Raw genomic sequence first — 20,898 nt, 5'->3', positions numbered from 1 at the left:
CCCAAACTTCTCCCAGCTGCCCCTGCAGGCGTGGGGTGGGCGGGAGGGAGGCAGCAGCCACAAGCTATGCCAGTTCAATGCTCTCTGAGCTCTTGGCCCTGCGTCGTCTGTCCCTGAGCCTTGTGTACGCAGTCCTCTGCACCCACCACTGGCTAAATACAGGAAGTGGCCCGTGTCCACTCCCCATTTCTACTGTGGAGCTAGGAGAGCAGTATCCAACGACAAAAGAAACAGAGCCAAAGTTCCCGCCCCTTTATCAGTGCCCCAGGGATCCCCAACACTGCCTGAGCAGACGAGAGGATGCGGTCTGTGTCCACTGAGGGAGAATGAGGCTCGTCCCCCATTATGACCCCTAGGTGCCTGGGTCCCTACAGCCCAGGCCTCCTGTACTTCATTCTGACTATGGAGGGGAAGGCTGGACATAGTGTCACACACCTGGAAGTTTTCAAATAGAGGACCATGTAAATGCCAAGTCCGAGCCTACGGTCATTCGTGGAAAGCTAATGACATGGGCAGAGGGTTTGCTGCATATGAGGCTAGGCTGGGGAGAGCCCAGGAAGGAGCACGGCGTTGACATGTTAGAACAGGGATGGGGACAAAAGGACGTGTGCTCAAAGGTCTGGGAACGACGAGTGCTTTTGGATTTTCAAGGGGGAGAGGAGTCAGTGGCGGTCCACACGCTGGATATTCTGTAATGTGGTGATTTCCTGGGGCAAGAGGGGGCAACAGGGATGGATTGAGCAGCCATTATATGCTCACACTAGGCTGGGGGTGTCAGGGTCATAGGACCTAATGTGAGCAAAGGCCTGCCCCCCTGCATCTGCACCTTAATATCCTTTTCACACTGCACAGATCTTCCACGTGGGCCCTCAAAACGGCCGTGTGTGAAATGCTAAGGAGCAAAGGACATCAGACAGAGCAAAGACCAGCTGCTGGGTCAAGCATGAGAAGGACTGCCTGGCACACAGTAGGCTCTCACTGCCTGTTTGTTGAATGATGAATGAATGTTCTAGCTGGCCACATTTCATATTACAGATACTCAATAAACACCAAATGAACTAATACTGACTTGAGGGACCAAGGTAGAGAAAATAGGAGAAAGTGAAGGTAAGGGTCAGAGAATGGAGGCGTCTGTGACAGCCCAGCACGTAACTAACTCAGAGTCTCCAGAAAACCATGTGTGGAGAAAGGTGCGCACAGGGGAAGCACGGATCTGAAGTGTCAGTCTAAAGGACTGGGGGAGCCCAACTCACAAAAGCTGGGCCAGTCCTCTAGAAGGAGGAGAGGAGACAACAGGAAGACAGCACAAAGATGCCGCCTTCTCAAGAGATGCAACCAGGATGGAGTCTCAGAAGAACTTGGGGGCTGCTGTGTCTGAGCTGGGGGGTGGAAACTGGGAACCAGGAGGAAATGGCTGGAGAGTGTAGAGATACAGTCCTGGCCTTTTTCTAGAAAGAAGCAGACAGAATCTTGAACAGAAGGGCGATTCCTGGAATGGGCAGGCAGAGAAGGGCTCCAGTGATAAGGTCTCCAGTGACCAGTTAAGGGGGGATCTGGTGCAAAGGAACCTCTAAGAAGTTTCCCCAGATACTCAAACGCAGAAGCGATTCACCGGCATCTGGATCTGAGGGAGGGGTTACGTGCATTTGTCTGATATCTGCTCTGAGTGGGGAGCAGGGTGGGGGGTGGGGGCAAGACCATGACTGGGTGCCCCAGACAAGGGTCCCAGATGCTGGTGACAGAGCTACTCAAGTCGGATCTGAACCTGGTTTTGTCAGATGCAATGACATGACCTCCAGGGGTGTGTGTTTGCCGGCTCTCCAGAGTGGGGCGGGGGAAAGAACCCAGAGTGGCCAGGATACAGCTGAGGGAGGCCTAGCTCTTTCCCGCCCGGGGGAAGGCCACCGCACCCCCTTCCCCGTCATCTGGTCAGTCGACACTCACCTGCGGGCTGTCCTGGTAGGGTGGGGGAGGGACATTCTGCGTGGCCATCATCGTCAGAGCGGGGGCTGGGGAGGCATGTTGCATCATGGGATTGATTCACATCGAGGATCTGTGGCAGGAGAAAGGGGGCCGCACCGTTAATACGCTGAGCGCAGGGAGCCCTGGGGACCGGCCGGCTCGACATTTCCTCAGGCTGGGCCACCTGGACTGACGGGATATACAGCAAAGGCTGGAGGCCCTTTAGGGGAACAAATGAGAACTAGGGGGAGAGGCCTGGGTGGGGAGGGGCTTGCTGTGCTATTTTGACTTGAAAGAAACGATATTCAAATCGCACGTGAAACAACCTGTGCAACCGCAACCATGCTTTGTTCAGCATCAGCTGGGTCCTGGCGGAGGTGGGGGAAGGGGTTGGGCTTGGCCGGTGGCAGCACAGGGCACTGGCGGCCATTCGGGTATCCCACAGGGCACGGGCGCTGTCCCTTCCCCAGGCTTCTGGAGCAGCCACCTGCGCTCCCAGGGGCAGGAGGCCTCACGCCCTTCCACTTCCACCCCACCTCCCCGCCCCAGGGTCTGCGAGCACGGACTAACCCCTCCCAGGTGTGCTCGCCACGCCCCCTAGCGGCCGAAGAGAGAGGTGGGGCGCAGGTCGGCTCCTCTGACTGGAGGGTGGAGCCAGCAGCAGGGGGTGACCCGTTGGAGCTCTGCAGGGAAGGGAAAGAGGCAGGGGAACATCTGAGATCCCGGGTGAGCGCCCCGTCACTTGCCGAAATTTTCTAGGTGTGTGCTTGTGACTATGGACATATGGATGTCTCTGCAACATTCTATTAAGTAAGACTCCTTAGCCTTGGTTCAGTATAGCGTCCCAGGCATCGGGGGCCAGAAGAGCAGTCAGAGCCAAGTCCACGCCCTCCTTGTAGAGGAGGAGACAGAGGCAAAGAGGAATAATGGGGGGGGGGGGCGGGGTGTGTGTGTGTGTGTGTGTGTGTGTGTGCAGTGAAGCAGGGATTGGACCAAAATCTCCAGGTTTCCTGTTCCCTGTGTCCTCCACTGTACTACCCCCTTCCCATCACCAGTAAGTGAGCTGCCCCTGCTGGACCTCAAGGTTACTTCTTGAACTAGAATGTAGTGCTGTAAGTGGAGACAGCCTGGAAATACCACCCAAGGAAACAGAATGCCCGGAAAGCTGTTTAGCTACAGTAGATGCCCTGAAATATTTAGCGCTGGAAAGCAGCGGCTACTTGCCTGATGCAGGCCTGTCCACCGTGGGGCCTGGAAACTCCTAAGAACCTCTGTGGGGCAAGGGACCTGTCCTTCTCCCGGGCTGGAGGGTGCTAATGAGCTAGAAACATTTGTGACACAGACTCAGACCCTTCCTCTCCTCTCCTTCAGGGCCCTCAGGGGCCCCACCCTCTTCCCACGGATGCCCTCCCACACCTATCCTAGAGGTCTTCTGAAATCTTCACATACCTGAATTCTGTGGGAACTTGAGGGTGTTTTGGAGTTGCCTAAGGGAAGGGGGCTGGTCTCCAGGACGTGTGTGTGTGTGTGTGTGTGAGAGAGAGAGAGAGAGAGAGAGAGAAAATGTGTGGGTGTTGTTTTGGTTATTTTTCAGGAAGAGGAGAAAATAGAAAGCCTGGCCTGAACTGAGTCTCTGAAGCACCAGGCATGCTTTGACCTTAAGTGCGCAATGCACTGGAAATTTAGGTGCTCATTCAAGGACTATTTATCAAGTGTCAACTACATGCAAAGGACTGAGCCAGGAGGTGTGGTTGAATAAATGACAGGAGGCAAGATCTCTCCGAGGAGTGTTATCAGTCGGGGAGGTGATGGTCCAGCGGGCAAGAGGAAAATGAAATGGAGGTTCCAGAGGAGACAGTGTAGGAAGAGAGGACTTTTTCTGTGACTGCAGGGGATTCCACGTGGCCCACTGCTACCCACACCTCACCTACCCTGGCCTTACTTCAGATGATGGGCCACTGGGATATCTGTGCAATAAAAACACTCAGGGTCTCCCCATCTCTCTCTCTCTCTCTCTTTCTCTCTCTCTCTCTCTCTCTCTCTCACACACACACACACACACACACACACACACACGGCACCCAGATCATTCTTTATTTTCACAGAATCTCAGAAATGAGCCCTCAGGAGCCCATCACTTCAGGACTGGGAGAACCGATGCCTGTTTTCATGGCTGGGTCTTTGGGTGGCAATAAACATCCAAGGAAGGCAAGAGCAGAGTGAAAAGGGTTCCCGAGGAAAAAAGAGGATAGAGACTCCTTGTGATGTCAGAAGAAACGTCCAGAATTAAGACTTTTGAGATATTGAAATGGGTGTGGAATCTCTCTTTTGGACCTAGAGGGACAAAAGGAAATAGGGATATTTCAGGGGTGTGTTAGGCTCAGCCTTTCCTGGAACTCTGGAAGATGAGGAAACTTTGGTTGGGGCCTCAGGACCTGCCTTGAGGACCTCTTCCAAAGAGTGCCAATCCTTGGCCCCCGGAAAAGCAAACCACTGTGGGGCTGTAGTGCCAGCAGCCCCCAGAAGAGGGAGCCTGGGGGCAGAGTCTGGGGTGGGAGCTCCCTCTAGGCGGTTTTCTCCCCTCTTAGGGGCAACTAGTTCCCTTTAACCTCAGGTTTGGGTCTTGGGGTAACCTAATTCCACGGATGAGAAAGTGAGTTAAAGGCAAAGCAGAGGACGCTCAATGAGGAGGGTTGGGGCTAAATAGAGTCTTTAATCTGCATTCTTTTGTTCACTGTCCAATGAATGGGAGGTGGGGGCACTTTAGTGTTGCTGTCCCTAGAAATATTTGCAAGGAGAGATGGTGAAAAGCGGTCTGCACCCAGAAACAACCACGGCTGCCAAGGCTGAGGGGAGATTTTTCAGTCTGGAGTCTGTCAGGCTGTGAGCAGGGGCCAGACCTGCCTCACCAGAGGACACAAGAACAATTTTCTGAGGCCCCAGATGGCCTTTGCCCCTCCCCTCCCCCTCTCTGGGGTCACCACAGGCCACTAGGCCACTAACCCATTGCCCTCTGGGGGCTTCTCCTGCCAGAGAACAGGAGGCCTTTTCATCAGGGGCTTAAGTTTCGTTGGTTCTGTGCTCACTCAGGCACAGAAGCCTCTGGTAACAAGACACTGGGGGAGACCCCACGCCCATCTCGGGAAGCTTGCTCTTTTCTTCACACCACTCCACACGCATATGCACTCCCCCCCTCCCCGCATTGGTCCTTGGGAAACCCCGCTGTTTTGGGGGGCTGAGGGGCCATTTGGAACCACCCTGGAAAGGAACATGGGAATCCGACTTCTCTTGTTCTGAAACTGGACCCAGTGAGACTCCACAGCTGGGTGCGGGCTGCTCATTGAGCAATAGCTGGGTGCCCGGCCCTTTTTGAACTTTCTTTGGGGATTTGGAAAGGGTTCTAGCATTTGTCAGTGGGCCGGAGAGGCTGCTCCGCCCTGTCCAGAGGCCTCAGCACTCTGTTACCAGACACCAGGGCACTCGAGGGAGCACAGCCAAGATTGCAAAATGGAGGACACCGAGCACTGATTTACCACAGAGAAATATGCCATCGAAGAGAGGCTCATGTCAAAAGATTGTTCTTAGTGCTGAAAACCTTTATTATGTGACAGGCAATGGCGGGGGGGGGGGGGGGGGGAGAACCCTGATGCAACATTCAACCCCACAATGATATCCAAGAAGAAATAATTTGTGTCACTGATATTATCAAAAGGAGCTAACACTGCCATTTTACAGAGCTCAGGAGCTGAGGAAGGCCATGTTGCATGGGTTGTGGGTGGCTGAGGGGGCACACAAAGATACCCCTTTAGGAAGTAGGAATGGCAGCCCTAGAGCATCCACTCCCTCTGTCTCCTCAACTCTTGCTTCCCCCCTGCCCTGCAAGGTGAGGCCCTGGGTCTGTAGCCCAAACTCCAGTGTGTTGACAAACAGGCTTAGAAAAAAAATAGCAAGCTCGTTAGGAAGGAGCTCATTAGGACTTGTTGACATGAAACCCATTAGACCAATTAACATTCCATTAACGGCCTGGGGCACCAAGGGGTTAATGCTGCCCGGCAGTAATTGGGCTAGGGTGCCGGGGTTGGGGGCTCAGGGCCTTAAGGATGAGAAACAAAGTCTAATTGGGAACTCTCTGGCCAGCTGGCCCAACAGCATTTGTGCTTGCCCTCTGACCCTAGCTGAGACTACAGTGTATCCGGTAGGAGGGGGGACAGGACCAGCTTCCCTCCGGCTCCTCACTGTCGCACCTCATTGCCCCAGACGGCAGACTGGGTGGATGCTTGGCACAGGACATGGTGTGGGTGTATTTCTACCCTCTGGACTCTGATAGTCCTGTTTATTTCATCCATCTCTGCCCCCACCCCCGTCTGGTCCAGTTTCTCTCTTAGTGTCCAGGGAAGAAAGTCCCCGCTCCTCTCCCCAGTTATTCGCGGCCCAGTCTTACAAAAGTTCTTTGGAGAAGCTAGAATCCTTGAGGCCCCAGAATCTGATTCATCTGAAGAGTGTTGTAGTTTAGGGCAGAGGGGTGATGGGAGGGAGCATGGACCCTGGGTTTTCCCTCCCTCTCTCCCCCTCCCTCCCTCCCTTCCTTCCCTTCTTCCCTCCCTTCCTTCCTAAGACACACTGCTGAGGGGCTCCTGGAAGCTCTTCTCCTCTGTCCTCTGACACACACCAGCAGTATTTTCATTATTTTCCTTGCCTTGCTACACGAAGAGGCTGTGGAAGTCCTGCCCCCTGCCTGGGCCTCAATTTCTTCTTTTGCAAATTCCCATGAATTTGCCCATGACCCTGCCTGTGCTTAGGGTCAACAGGTCTGGATTCCTTATCTAGCTCTGCCACTTATCTGTGGCTAGTACAAGCCTCTTTCCCCTCTCGGACTGCAAACTGGGGGGTTTCACCAGAATAGTCTGAAAATCTTTGCCCATCATTAGCCCTCAACACAAGCTTTGTTGAGGGGATGGAAATAGTTGGGTTGTAGTTTCATTCCAAAGGCTAGCCAAGCTGGAGCCTTCTCTACCTCACTTCCCATTTGAGAGGGAGGGAGGAGAACCCTGAGGCCAGAGAGCCAGGAGCTCTCCTCAGCACCCCCTGCCCAGAAGCCCCCAGGTGGTTCCCAATCCCCCCCTTCTCCTCCGCCACCCCAAGCCGGCCCCTCTGAGCGGCTGCCTAGGCCTGGGTTCTGACGTCTAGACAGATTTGCAGGAGGCTGAAATAACAGAGTGAACTCAGCAGGAGGGACCAAAAGGCTGCATTAGTAACCTGGCTGGCTGCAACTTCTCCCTCAGGAGCAGCCGCCTCAACCCTGGCGCAATCCCGTTTATTTTCCTTCAGCCTAGAGCCGCCTCCAAAATGATAGTCTCTGGCCCAGCTCCCTTCCCAGGAGCCGCCTGTAGGTGGCACCTCGGAGCCCCACTTTAATTGCATTATATAATATAACCTGTTTACTAAATCATGTAATCAGTCGCCTTAGGATTTACAGCTTCGGATGTGTATAGAGAATTGGACTTTGAGTCAAATTTAAAAACAAATAAAAATGAGAGGCAGCTGTTGCTGATAGTGTGATATTCATCTTTTGGAAACAAATTCACCCCACTGCTATAAATTATGCTTGGAAAAAAAGTGTTGTTGGTGGGAAGGAGTTGGCTAGGTCTCCTGTGCTGGCAACTCAGAGCGATGAATCTTGAAATAACGGTGTCAACCTGTCACTGATTTCATGTGACTCTGTGGATTTATCTAAAGAAATGCAGGGGCGCGCGCACACACACAGACACACACACACACACCCCAGATTTCTTTGCAAAACCCTGGAAGGGCTAGAAATCTGAAGCACGATGGTCACTGTGCCCGGTTTATGGAGTCAGCGGTGGGCAGTGACAGGGCAGGACCAGTGCAGGAATGGTGGAGAAGACAGAGGTGGGAGGGAGGATGTACCTGTGGGCTGTGAAGCTGTAAAATCTGAGAAGGTCTGGTTGAGAAGGTCACTGTTTGCAAGCGAGGGAGAAGTGAAGGGCCTTTGAGGAATGAAGGGGAAGGGGCCAGCCCCCCAGGAGCCCACCAAATGCTGGACCAGGTGCTGTAGGAACTGGGTGGTAGGTAGCACAGGGGCCGGAGGATTCAGGCGACAGGAATGCCGTGGCCTGGTGGACGTTGTTTTGCCCCCGTCTTTCTGACCGTGGGTGCTGGGGGCAAATGGAAGTCCTCCAGTGTGCTAAGAGCAGAGCAGGTCCAGAGTGGGGTGTGGGATACTGGAAAGTAGTTGTGTCTCTGTTACTGAAGGCCAGACAGGCAGGAGGGGAATCAAGCAGGCTTTGCACTCGGGATCAGACCCCTGCTCACTACTGTCCTGAAGGATGGCTGACTGAAGCTCCAGAATGAGCCACCGCTCCACCATGACCCAGGTCCCCAGGGATACTGCACCTGGCATGGAGCCCAAGTCATTGCAGAATGCCCTAGCCAGCAAGGCCACTTCCCTGGTGCCCCTCTGCTTCCTGCTTGGTTCCTGGGACCCTCGATAGGAAAGAATTCTCTAGTGACTTCAGCAAGACAGCAGGCAACTCAGACCCCTCAGCCACCAGAGCTCTTTGAATTATCATTTGCTACCTTTCTGGGAAGCCCACTTGGGTGGTGGTACCAGGTCATGCCCTATTATTATGATGCTGGTCTCCAGGGAACAGAGTGGAGACAGAGCAGAAGCCAGAGTGAGCTTTAACTAGGACTGCTGGCTTCTGACTCCCTGGGAGATGTGAAAATGTCTCTCTCTCCCCACTTTTCTCTCCTCCTTCAGCCCTTAACTGCCACATGGGGCAAATGGTCTTTGGAAGGGGTAAGAGCCTTCTGTGAAATCAGAGAAGGCAGGGACCCTTCTGCTCCCCTATACCAGGAGTATAGTCTCTTCCAGACGGCTGTGGTCCTCCTTCCAAGGGCCTCCACTCCTCTCCACTCCCCGCTCCTGAAGCCATTTTGTGGTTTGGTCTTTATCCTGAATAGCAGTATGTCTTCCGTGTGTGTGGCTGGGTCAGCAGGTCATTTGTGCACTCACTGACCCAAGCCTAGAGACCCCATTCTAGGAGGAGAGGTTTTGTTTTGTTTCTGTTTTTGTTTTTGTTTTAATCCACACTGGATCCCTCTGTGCACTCAGTTTAGTGATGGGACGCTCAGTGGTCATGGAAGGCAGAGGATTCGACTCCGCCCTGGGTGTGAGTGGGGCTGCTGGCAATCAAAGACCCACATCACCCCCTGACCAGCTTTCCCAGACACGAGCCCCCATCTTGACCTATTGCTTCCTGCCATGCCTCTCTGACACATGAGGTTCTGAGCACATCAGGGCCCAGACTCTGGGCACATCAGGGCTGCTGCTTTGTCCCTCGACTCCCCCAGTTTAGCTGTTTTTCAATTTGTCTTCAAACACATGGACCAGGGTCAGAGTTAGGATAGCAGCTCATGCTCATGCTCTGCTCCAGCCCTCTTTCCTGCCTGCCTCCTGCTTCCCCACGCCAGGGCCAGAAAGTGACAGAACCCCCTCTCCTCCCTGCCTGGGCTGTCACACCTTTCCCGGCTTCAAAAAGCTGCTGATATATTTTACAAACTGAAACAGCAATTTAATTCCCCCTGATAGCGGCAATTGTCCATTAGATCTTCCTACCGAGGAGCTTTAACAATAATTCCTTTCATCCGACTGCTTGCTTCTTCTTGATCTGAGAATCAATCCCATAAATAGCAGGCAAGAGTTTTCACATTACTCTCCCCCTCCAGCTTTTAGCATTTTGATGAAGATTCTCATCTCCTCTTAAAGCACTTCACAACTTGGCAATTTTTCCCCCTTTGGTTCCTTTAAACAAAATAAAACAAAAAAACAGAAGGCGGGGGGGAGAAGCATGCAGGTTATAAGGGTAAGCACTGCCCTTGCATGTGCCTCACAGGTAAGTGGTTTGTGCTTTCGCCTGCCTGGAGGCAGGGATGGCAGCAATGACCTCCAAAGGCCACCTCCAAACTGCTGAAAGTGGGTGCTGTTCTACCCCACAGGGGCACCATGTTGGGGTCCTAAATTTCACACTCACCCATGGCTGGGGCCAGCTTTTGCCAGCAGCGATGCCTGACTTGGAACGTTTTTCCCCTTCCAGGAAACATCTCCCTTGGTGCTACACCTCAAGAATGGAGGGGGGGGGGGTGGGTCATGCTGTTGCCACATGGGGTAGAGTCCATGTGAAGGTTCTGTCAATGAGTCTCTCTCCCTGGGCCTGTGGCGAAGTTCCCACCCATCACTCAGGCAACTCTCAAACCTAGAGCTGGGATTCTGCCCTCTGTTTTACATTTCGAGCCACTCCATCCAAATAGCCTGAGTGGGTGAGGTGGGGAGGGACAGGGAAAGGAGAGAGTCACAGGCCTTTCATTCAATTATTTCTCTTTTCTTTTACACAGGCAGGCAGCCCTGATGGTCAGGGGCAGAGGAGAGCCCTCCAGCTCTTCCACAGGTATAGTGAAGGTGGATGGCCAGGGCACCTGGGAGCCCTGGGCTGCTCCCCCAAGACACCATCACATGCTCTCTTGTCTGCACACACACACACACACACACACACACACACACACACAAATCTAAAAATGAACCCAGGGACCGAAATCCCCCTCGACAAACCTGATCCCCAGGTTTATTATTATTTGTCAAGAGCTGACGGCAGCCGCTGCTCGGGAACAGAGCTGAGAAAACAACACAGGCTGGGCCCCTGAGGCTCACAACTCAACAGAGACAGAGGAGCAGCTCAGATGCTGGGGATCCCAGATGGGAGGAGAGCTTCTGATTCTTGGAGGAGTGAGGCAGTTACCTCCCTCTCATAAATCTTTCTCTTCTCTGAGGCAGGCACACAGGGAGGATAGCACTCCTGGGGAGCTGGAAAGAGGAAGGAAAGCAAGAATGGGCTGGGAGGGGGGTGGGGCAACAGGACTGTGAGGAGGGTGGCATCCATAGAGATAAGGGACCCTGACTCCCATCCCATCTGTCCCTTGTGATGCTCTCAGATTCTCCTGGAACCAGAGGATCCTAAGGGGGTCAGCCAGGCTCCTTTTGGTCCTCAGAACCATACCATGTCCTCTGGCTGGATGATACCTGGTTCCATTTTTTTTTTTTTTTTTTAATGGCCTCCAGAAAGAAATGGTCAAGAGTCAGGGTTGTTGGAGCAAGTGGCTCTCTGGCTCAGCTTATCATAGAAAAGCCACTCATCCCTGATACTTCCTTCCCCAGCTCATGGAAGGGAGGGAGACCAGGTAGAGTCCAGAGCAACGAGGTCCACTCAGGGAAGGGGGAAAGGATGCCCAGGGGCCTCCCTCAACTTGGCGTCACTGCTGTTGGCAACAAGGACAGGTCCACTGGCTCTGTGTTCCTCATCTGTCAGGAAAGGGAGCCCCAGGGAAGGGAGGATAGTGGCTGCCATGTGCAAAAAAGTGATGCTGGGCAGAGAGTGCATTCCTGGGCTTTGCCAACCGGACTCAAGCCCCAGCGAACAGACATGCTCTCTATCACTAATGAGAGTTTTCCTCCATGCTTTTTGCTGTGCTTCTCAGCTGCCATCAAGGTCTCTGTATCACACACTCATGTCCTTTCCTTCATCAAAATTTTGCTCAAAACTCTACTCTTCCATGAAGGAGAAGTAGAGCATGGATGATCACTACGTGTGTTTCTATATTATGGAAAATCTGCTTCCCATCCACATGGCCTATCTTGCCCATTGAACCCTGTGCTCCCTGGTGGACCAGATCATGGCTCTTCCTTGCCTTTCCTCTCTAGGGGGGATAAATCTTATGAGATAGAGATTTCACAAGCTCTATCTCTTCATGGAGCTTGAATATATACACAGTTACAATTTAATTTCTTTGGCTTCCTGTTAAAATGTAAAACAAATCTGGAAAAGATAGCTCTTCAAGTTCCAGCAGTCACTTACACCTCAGTGAGAATGAGTGTGTTTCCCTGGAGCAAATTTTGATAGGGGTGAGATGGTAAATGCAATTAATAACAGCTGCTGTGCATTGAGCTTTCCCCACGCCCCAGGCATTATGCTAAGCTTCTGATGCACATAACCTTGTTTATTTTTTCCCAGCCACCTTATGGCATAGGCATGATGGCTGTCCTCATTCATGGACGTGGAAACTGAGGCTTAGTGCGGCTGAGGAAGTTTCCCAATGTGACACCCGGTCTGCTTTCAGATTCTGAACATTTAACCTAGAAGTCCCAGGGTGGAGGCGGGAAACCCAGAGGAGGAGAGAGGCCCCCGGGGAATTGGGGAAGTACAGAAAAGGCAAGGATGAGTGTGGAAACAAGCTACTGACTTTGAGTTGGGCCATCCACTACAGGCTGCCCTTTCACCTTCACATGCCCTGCATTTCCACGAATTATATTCTAGCAGTCCCCCTAAATGTCCTCCGAATGCCAGATCTGGGCATCTGTGCCTCCATTAATGCACACGCACTTCACGCCTTTGGAAGGTGCTTCCACTTAGACAGCAGTTCGCTTCTGCCAGCCCTGTCGTCTTTGGACGGCAGCGTGTGCGCACATCTATTTAAATATTTTATTGCATTTTGCTCTCATTATTTCATAAAAACGAGTGGAAGGTGGAAAACTGGAAGTGCTGATACCAGCTATAAGAAGTAGGGGTCTCGTAAACATCATACCACTGAGACAAACATGGAGAACATTAAGCGTGCTGAAAGAGGCGAGTCTTGAGTCTCCGTCGTGGACTCACTGGACTGTGGGTTCAATTATGAAGGGAAAGAACAAAATTAAAGAATGAATAGGAAACGACAGAAGTACAAGGTTGAAGACTGCATCTAAAAGGTGATGCGTAAGTGGCAACTGGGTCATGTGCTTTAGCTGTCTGGGGGCACGGCTCTCCGGACTCGTGCAGAGCGAAAGCAGGGCCTGCCTGTAGGCTGACCCCACACTCTGTGGCACCAGGGCCGGGGCTCTGACTCACATTGACTGTGATTCCGTCAGCGTCTCTTTCCTGTCAGCTGGACTCTTGGGCTCTGCTCGGCCCAGGTGGGGCAGCCCAGGTGGGGCCGGGTGGGCTGGAAGGGAGCGCGCCAGTGACTGTCCACCTGCTCTCCATGTCTCCCCTTGGAGTTCTTTCCCCACCCCACCCATGGTTTTCCAGGGACCACCCACAGCTGCAAAGAAGCCCCTGCTCTGGGGCGGGGGGGGGGGGGGACGTGTACCCATGACTCACAGGTGAAGAGGCACCTGGCTGTATCTTTGGAAAGCCTGCCCAGTGGAGCAGTATTGGTTTTTGCAAGTTGGGGCAGCTCATCCTTAGGGGGCATCCCATCTCTTGTCCTGTCTCCCCAAGTTCTAGCTTTATCACCCTGCAGAAGCTCCTTCCTGCGCACCCTCCTCTCTCAGCCCAGAGGGACTCCAGGCAGCCATCTAAATGGGTGGCCAATGAGGACATCTTTGCAGGCCAGCAGCGGGGTTATTCCCTACAGCCTCCCAAGCAGGCAGCAGCTAAACAGAAGTGCAGAGGACCAGAGCTGTGTTCCACTTCCACTGGCTCCTGCCTGTCCCCTGCCGAGCCCCTTTAAACTCCAGCCTTGGAAAGGGGTCTGTAGTTCTCTGGCTTCTAATAGGGAAACCTTTACTCATATGCTGGCCCTTTCCACTGCACTCAGGCACCAAGAAGTGTTTCATATTAACTTGTCTGAAAAGTATAATTCACCTCCAACCTTAATTCTGCCTTTTGCAATGCCAACTCACATTCTATCATGGTGGTCCCCCAGTGGAAAGAAAGAGTCCTGACTTCAGTACAGAATCTTTGTGGACTTGAAGTTCAAATTCGTGCCTCTACTTTCCCCCTCTTCTCTCTCCAGTAAGAGGGGACCCCACTCGTCATAGCAGGGCAAGGACCAGGGGATGGAAGAAGAGAAGACAATTTTGCCCAGTAGACTCTGGCCCTTGGGGACCAATTAGGATTCTCTGACTTAGAACAGAGGATGATCTTCTGGGATCTGAGCTCTTGTTAATCTGGATCTTCCATTTTCTGGCCCTCTCAGGAAAAAGGAGCAAAGCATCTTGGCTCCCAGATCTAGAGGTTAGATCCAGAGGTTCTGTCCAGAGCAGGTCGGTCTAGGCAGTCAGGGGAGCTGCGTGTGAGGTGTCTGCTCCCAGAGCAGTATCTGGGGTGGGGAAGAGGGGCAAGTGAGAATTCTCACCCAAGATGCCTCCCCCAGGGTACAAGGTAGCCTAAGTCTGGGGCATATCTGAGCTATCGGCAGGCCGCTCTAATCTTTCTTCTCTTTTTAGGGCCTGGCTGTCTCAGGTCAAAGCATCTGCTGTGCAGCATTGCGGAGGGAAGTCTCTTTGTGCGGGAATTCATAAAAGTGAAAAAAAAAAAGATCTCACTTAATGAGACACTTGCCATGGTCAGAGATTATTTCGCTAATGGGACCTGTGTGTGGAGGGGAGCTGAGAAGGTGTAGGGAGCAGGGAGATGAAGAGGAAAAGAGGCCCATTTGAGAATGATCAGGAAAGTCAAGGAGAGAGGTCCCCAAGGGGGACAGGCAGGGGATGCTGAGCAGATGAAAGGCTCGGGGAAATGTCGGTAGTGGGAGGCTGGCCGCTGTGGCTGCCCTCCTGCCCAACCTCTGCCTTCCCCTCCCTTCTCACTCCTCAGTTTTTTCCCCAATCCCAGGAGCAGCAGGGACTCCGGGCTCCAGGGCGGACTGTCAGAGGACTGGCAGAGTGGAAGCATCTTGACCAGTCATGAGGTCTGACTTCTCTGCTCAAATGAGAAAACTTGTCCAAGTCCATGCAGTGAGTTGAATATAGGGACCTAACTAGAACCCAGGTCCCAAGGAACAAATTCGATAATCATTTACTGAGCGCCTACTATGCACCAGGCTCTGTGCTGGGCAGTGGAAGTTCCAGGAGGAAACAGACAAGTGAGCAGGACAAACAAAGGAATAATGAAATGAACATATCCCTGAGCTGAAGCAAGACAGGTGACTATTTCAGGTTGAAAGTGGTCCCAAGGCCTGAGTAGGGGTAATGAAAAAAAGAAAGGCAAACAAAATCAAACACACAGTGGTGACATTCTCGAACTTGCAAAAGAAGAGAAAATTGAATGTTTCCATAAGTTCTCATTGCAAGATGGAGATAGGAAGACGGTAGAACAATGTCTTCAAGACCTAAGAGAAGAAGGTTTTGATATGGGATTCTGAGCTCAATCGAATTATGCATCAAGTTTGAAGACAACATAAAGCCTGTTTCGGACATGAAGGAACTCAGAGTTTATTTCCCACCCATCAATATCAGAAATAATTAGCGGGGTATTCCAGTAAGACAGAGGAATCAGAGGAAGAGGGCAGCATATACATAGGATGGTGGCAACCTGATGTGACCCAGTGGGAGGGGAGAGAGCTGGATGGGAATGAAGGGTGGGCGGTTACCCCTGGGGGCTTGGAAGATTCTACTGCAGCAGCCAAGTTGTAATGTAGAGGGTTCCATTTCCTTTTCCCTGGTCAAATCACACCATTCAGTTCTGTGGTTGGATAATATTTCCATCTTACAATCAACCTATAGTTGAAATGCAGAGGGAACTACAGTGATAGACTATAAATCTTCTAAATCTGTAAAACCGCTATTACACTACATAAATAAAACATAGAGTTAATTATATGTAGTATTATGTGCTATATAGTGTAGAACATGTAATATATACACACTGTATTCTTTTTGTTATTTTTTTAATATCTATTTTTAATGTTTATTCATTTTTTTTGAGAGAGACAGAGACAGAGTGTGAGTAGGGGAGGGGCAGAGAGAGAGGAAGACACGGAATCGGAAGCAGGCTCCAGGCTCTGAACTGTCAGCACAGAGCCCAACGTGGGGCTCGAACTCACAGACCGTGAGATCATGACCTGAGCTGAAGTCGGGCACCTAACCGACTGAGCCACCCAGGCGCCCCAACACCATATTCTATATAATACTATATATTAAAAATAGATAATGTCAAACATGGTTTAATAAAAATTATCAAACTAATTCAAATTGGAAGGGGAGAATGTGTGCTAACTTCCCTGGCTTTCATAGCAGGGAGTTAATAGATAAATACGGAAATGAAGAAAGAGGGACGTAAGTATATTATATAACAGTAAACATTGGCCACCAAATAACTGGAATCAGAGACTGTTCGTTGTGGTTGACTTTGGATTGTCGGACTTTGTGGGTAGAGGTAGGGGAAAGAAGGGTCACTTTTTATTCTATTTTGTGCCTTTTACCCTGCCTTTTCCTCACATACATACTTTACTTCAATTTAACAATACCTAAAGTTAAATAATGAAATATCCATCTAAGAGAATACTATATTCAGCAGTTGAAAATAAGGAGACAATCTATTTTCACCTGAAAAGCTGTTCATTATGTAACATAGGTTAAAAAAGAAAGTTTTTTAAAAAAGTATTTAAGGGGCGCCTGGGTGGCTCAGTTAGTTAAGTGCTGACTTCGGTTCAGTTCATGATCTCGCGGTTCGTGGGTTCGAGCCCCACGTCGGGCTCTGTGCTGCCAGCTCAGAGCCTGGAGCCTGCTTCAGAGTCTGTTTCCCTCTCTCTCTGCCCCTTCCCCACTCATGCTTTGTCTTTCTCTGTCTCTCAAAAACAAATAAATGTTTAAAAAAAGTATTTAAAATATGATATTTAAGTCTGTTCGCCTAAGCACCCAAACCAGTAAGCTATAGTCCCCTCCTGTGTTCTCTGCCCCAGGCCAAGGGGCTTGCTTTTGGAAGTCTTGCTTGTCTCGGGTTTTTATAAGATGCATATCTGGTTTTGCCACAGGGAAGAGCTATTTTATATATGTTTCAAGTAACAGATGGAAGTTTTTGATTGTAAGTGGTCAGTCCCAAGACTGGCCTGGAGGAAGCCGCCGCGGAAGGAGGATCTGAGGCTTACAGATGTCAAGACTGAAAGGTACCTCAGACAGCTCCTGGCCCACCTCCTTCCTTTCACAGATGAAGGACGTAGGTGGGGCCTGATAAAAGGTCACTCCATTGAAGTAGTGTCCAGAAAAGAGAACTTGGGCTGTTGAAAGCCAGATTGGGGAGCCAGCCCATGAGAAGTGGAAGGGCTGGAATGGAGGCCTGAGGCCAAGGCTCTGCAGAGAATCCTACAGGGAGATGTGTGAGGGGCTGGGGGATCTCCTTCAGGGGCTGCTCAACGTTCAGATGGCTTGATCTGGAGGTGGAGACCTGGCAAAATTAGACCAGATCACCCTTCCTTAGTGTCCACGGTAGCCGGAAAGGCAAAACATTAATGGAGGCAGGAGGAAGCGTGTTGGGGCTCCTAAGGAGGGGCTTGGCAAGGAGCTGACATTTACGGAGTATTTATCACGCGCCAGCTACTGTGTGAGGTGCTTTCTAGTACGTTATCTCATTTAATCCTCGAAGAAGGCTTCTAAGGTAAATACGATTATCCCAATTGCATAAAAACAATGATGGTCAGAAAAGTTCAGTTCACTTGCCCCAAATCTTACAGCCGACAAACAGCAGAGCTAGAATTTGAGTCTGGGTGCGTCTGGTCCCAAAGTCCCTGCCCAAGGGATCAGAGGGCTTCATTAAATATATGTCAACCAATTATAAGAGGAGAAATGTCCTTCCTGAACCGCGAAACAACTAATCCTGTTCTCTTCCTGAGCCCCGCGTGTGTGATCAGTCCCTCTACTCAGTCCACGAATACTCAGGCACACTGGCTGGCTCCTGGGGACCAGGATTTACATTTGCCCAACAGCACAGTGAAAATTCCCACCTGGGAGAATATCAGCAGTGGAGGCTCTGAGGACTGACATTGCCTCCTGAGGACATAGAGTCCTGCTGTTCCAGAGCCTGGAAGGAGAGGGGCTGAGGATGAAGCATGGGCACAGGGAAGAGGAGAGCGGCTGGAGCTCAGCCGTATTCCTGGTTTCTAGGTGCTCAGCTCCACACCTGTCCTCCACCAATCTCAAGGGCACACTAACTGCTCTTGTGGCCCCTCACATGCTGCCCCCGGCCTCCCTCTGTGTCTCCCTGGGTATCTCTGCCTTCAGGGGGAGGCAGGCAAGCCCAGGAGAGTATGTCAGTTAGGGTTTGTCGGTGACACGTGGAGATCATTAACGAGGCTTATTTTTAAATTGTAATTGCAAAATGTAAATGCTCCCCAAACTGATGTGTAATTGCTACCCCTCCGCCCCAGCCCTTCCCCTCTGGTGCCAGCTTTGCAAGGAGAGAATTAGAAAATAAAAAGGGGGTGGATTATGTAAGCAAAACGATTTTAAAAAAAGAGAACGAGAGAGCTAAGAATTTAAGTGAGACAGCTGGCGGCTCCTCTGATTGCCACACTGCCAGCATTAGCTGCAAAAATTGTCCTTGCCGACTGCACCAATCCAAGCAACGGTGTCAACTGTATTTAGCCCCTGGAACAGACTTGTCTGACATTCAGCAAGATAGTTTGGTGGTCAGTGTGTGTGTGTGTGTGTGTGTGTGTGTGTGTGTGTGTGTGTGTATAAGGAGAGTGAGGGGAGGTCAGGATATTTGAGGTTGCCTCTATGTCATCCATGGAAACTTTCCATTCTATAAGACACAATCGGTAGTGATCGTTACCAGTCCATCAACCCATTTCCGTTCTTCCCTTTATTCTAGCATGTAAGGAGGTGAGGAGGGTTGGGGCACCTCCATTCTCCCAGGCATGCTGTGGTCTGTTTGGACTCTAGTATCTGCAGCCTTGGAGTGGAGAGAAATAGGACTCTATCAAGTAGTTCAGCAAGAACCTCAGCATGATTGCCAGTCCCAGAGAAAGTCCCCCGGACTTGGCCACAACACCTGTGCACACAGGTTCACCAGGAGTCTCTAACCCTGTCCCCTTTTCCTTTCCTTTCCTTCCTTCCTTCCTTCTTCCTTCCTTCCTTCCTTCCTTCCTTCCTTCCTTCCTTCCTTCCTTCCTTCCTTCCTTCTTCCCTCTTTCTTTCTTTCTTTCTTTCTTCTCTCTCTCTCTCTCTCTCTCTTCATCTTCTTTAAGCCCTCACCACAACTACTGTCTGCAGTGATCTCCCTTTGACATGGCCGTGCACACAGGCTCGTTGAAGGCTGTTGAAAAGATTGTCAACTTGTCCCTGAAATGGACACTGCCAAATCCCTTTGCTCAAGGGTGAAGCCTTGATCCCTCTAGATATGTCTTTTTCTCTGGCGTTTACCTCTAGGAGCCACAGCATGCTTCAGCGTGCTCCCCACTGCTTGATACACAGAGCTCCCCACATGGCTAGAAGGCATAGGAACTGGGACAAGCACTGTGAGCCAGTTCTTGCCCGTGTGGTCGTCTGGAATATCTCTGGTCTTGCTAACTTGGGGAGCTGGCCCTGGGAACATTCACCTTTCTGGTTAACTGTCTCCCTTTCCCTCTCTCCAAGGAAACCAGCTTTTGTGAGGAATCGGGCAATGATGACTGCCCCCCAAAATGAAGGCCGATGAACTGTAAGGTCATGGCAGCTCTAGAACAGCAGAGAAACTTCCAAAGTCCTGGGCAGCGTCCTTTGGAGTTGGGGCCCAATCTCACCATAACAGATCCAGCCCTTCTCATGGCTTACTGGAAAGAAAAAAGGGTTGTTCTGGATAACCGGATTCCTAAATCCCTGCCTATACTTATGTCTTTGAGATCATGAAGTTACTTAAGGGGATTAAAAAAACCCCTATCTGATAAGATTAAATGAGATTCTCCATTCAAAATGCCTTATACATTCTAAAGAACCATTTCGCAGAGTTCATCAGAAACACCTGGAACGCAGTTTCCTCTGTGCTCATCAGAAACACTTGGGGTGCAGCTTCGGTCTTAACCTCGGCTTAGAAATCAGACTCTCTGGTGCGAGGTCCAGGTTGTGCTTTTTAACAAATGCCCGTAGGCGGTTCATAGGTGATAACGCTTGCTCCAGAAGGTTGTACAATGTTATCATCACTGTGGATGTAAGCAACAGCCTGTCCATCTGCATCGACATCACTTTATTGTTCTCAGACTGCACAGAAGAAAGAGAGGTACGTAGGGATAAGGCACAACCCTGGCCCTGTCCTCAAGGAGCTAAGGGGGAAAGATGTGAAGCAAAATGATACGAGGTGTGTGTTCCTAGGTCGTATATGCTAAGTGCCGGCTAATGTGATGGGCTGCTTCTCGAGGCTTTCAGAAGAAAAGATCATCTGCCTGGAGGGTTTCAACATGTGCTTAAGGATGGAGAAGCATTTCTTACTGTTCGGGTGATCCTGGCAGACTCGAGGATGGCCCTCAGGAGACTCACTCCCTCTTCTCACTCCCAGCTGGGCCAGAAATTCTTCCTGTCTCCTGGTGCCAGAGCACCTGTAAAAAAGGGTAGAGCAGCTCTCAGAAGGGGTTAGAGGCCCGGGGGGGGGGTGTCAGAGGACAAGGGGGTGCCCACTCTGGTTGTGAGAGAGCATTCCATTTGCTCTACAGACCTCCCTGCCATATGTGCCAAGCCAGTCTCTCTCTTCAGTGTGGCTGTTCGGGCCCACTGAGCCATTTTAGAGCCCAAATCCTTGTCACGGTTCCAAGTGCCCTGTTGTCAACCTTCTGGTCTCCTGATATCGGTTGTATGTTCGGTCCTCTCTCCCCCAGCGTGTGGGCAGGTCTCTGAGTGACTCTGGGCCCTGGGCAGGGCAGAGCTGGCTTCCTGTTCTAAACTGTAGGGAACTCAAAGGAAGGGTAGTAGTCACAACCTTTCCAGATGTGCATCTGAGTCTCAGATCCTTTTCCATCGGCAGACTTTGGCTGGGGTTTTGGGGAGACACTACTGTGGGTGGGGAGGAGGTCTGGGGGCAGAAGGGATGAAGAGTCAGGAGGGCAGTGGACCCCGAGCAGAGCCTGGCAGTGAAGGACAGCCTTGGCCTACAGGTGGCTTTGGCTGTACCACTTACTGATCTATTTTTAGATCGA

The 20,898-nt window shown here is 51.2% G+C and overlaps 1 protein-coding gene across 1 annotated transcript in view; it reads right to left on the bottom strand.

The window, feature by feature from the left end:
* PKNOX2 (PBX/knotted 1 homeobox 2) overlaps window positions 1-20,296 on the bottom strand; it is a 96,409-nt gene extending 76,113 nt beyond the window's left edge. The window contains exons 1-2 of the mRNA XM_047071560.1: window positions 20,198-20,296; window positions 1,945-2,053 (exon numbers count right to left, since the gene is read on the bottom strand). Of these exons, the coding sequence (XP_046927516.1) occupies window positions 1,945-2,031 (87 nt within the window). The 5' untranslated portion in view covers window positions 2,032-2,053; window positions 20,198-20,296. The remainder of the gene's footprint in view (window positions 1-1,944; window positions 2,054-20,197) is intronic.
* Between the last annotated feature and the right edge of the window lie 602 nt (window positions 20,297-20,898).

Source organism: Lynx rufus, unplaced genomic scaffold (assembly GCF_022079265.1).
Source record: "Lynx rufus isolate CCGP_SWC_20201006 ecotype Redwood Valley unplaced genomic scaffold, mLynRuf1.p SCAF_9, whole genome shotgun sequence".
NCBI classification, from domain to species: domain Eukaryota; kingdom Metazoa; phylum Chordata; class Mammalia; order Carnivora; family Felidae; genus Lynx; species Lynx rufus.
The sequence above is the reverse complement of the archived record's forward strand: the minus strand, read 5'-3'. Positions and strand labels throughout refer to the sequence as shown.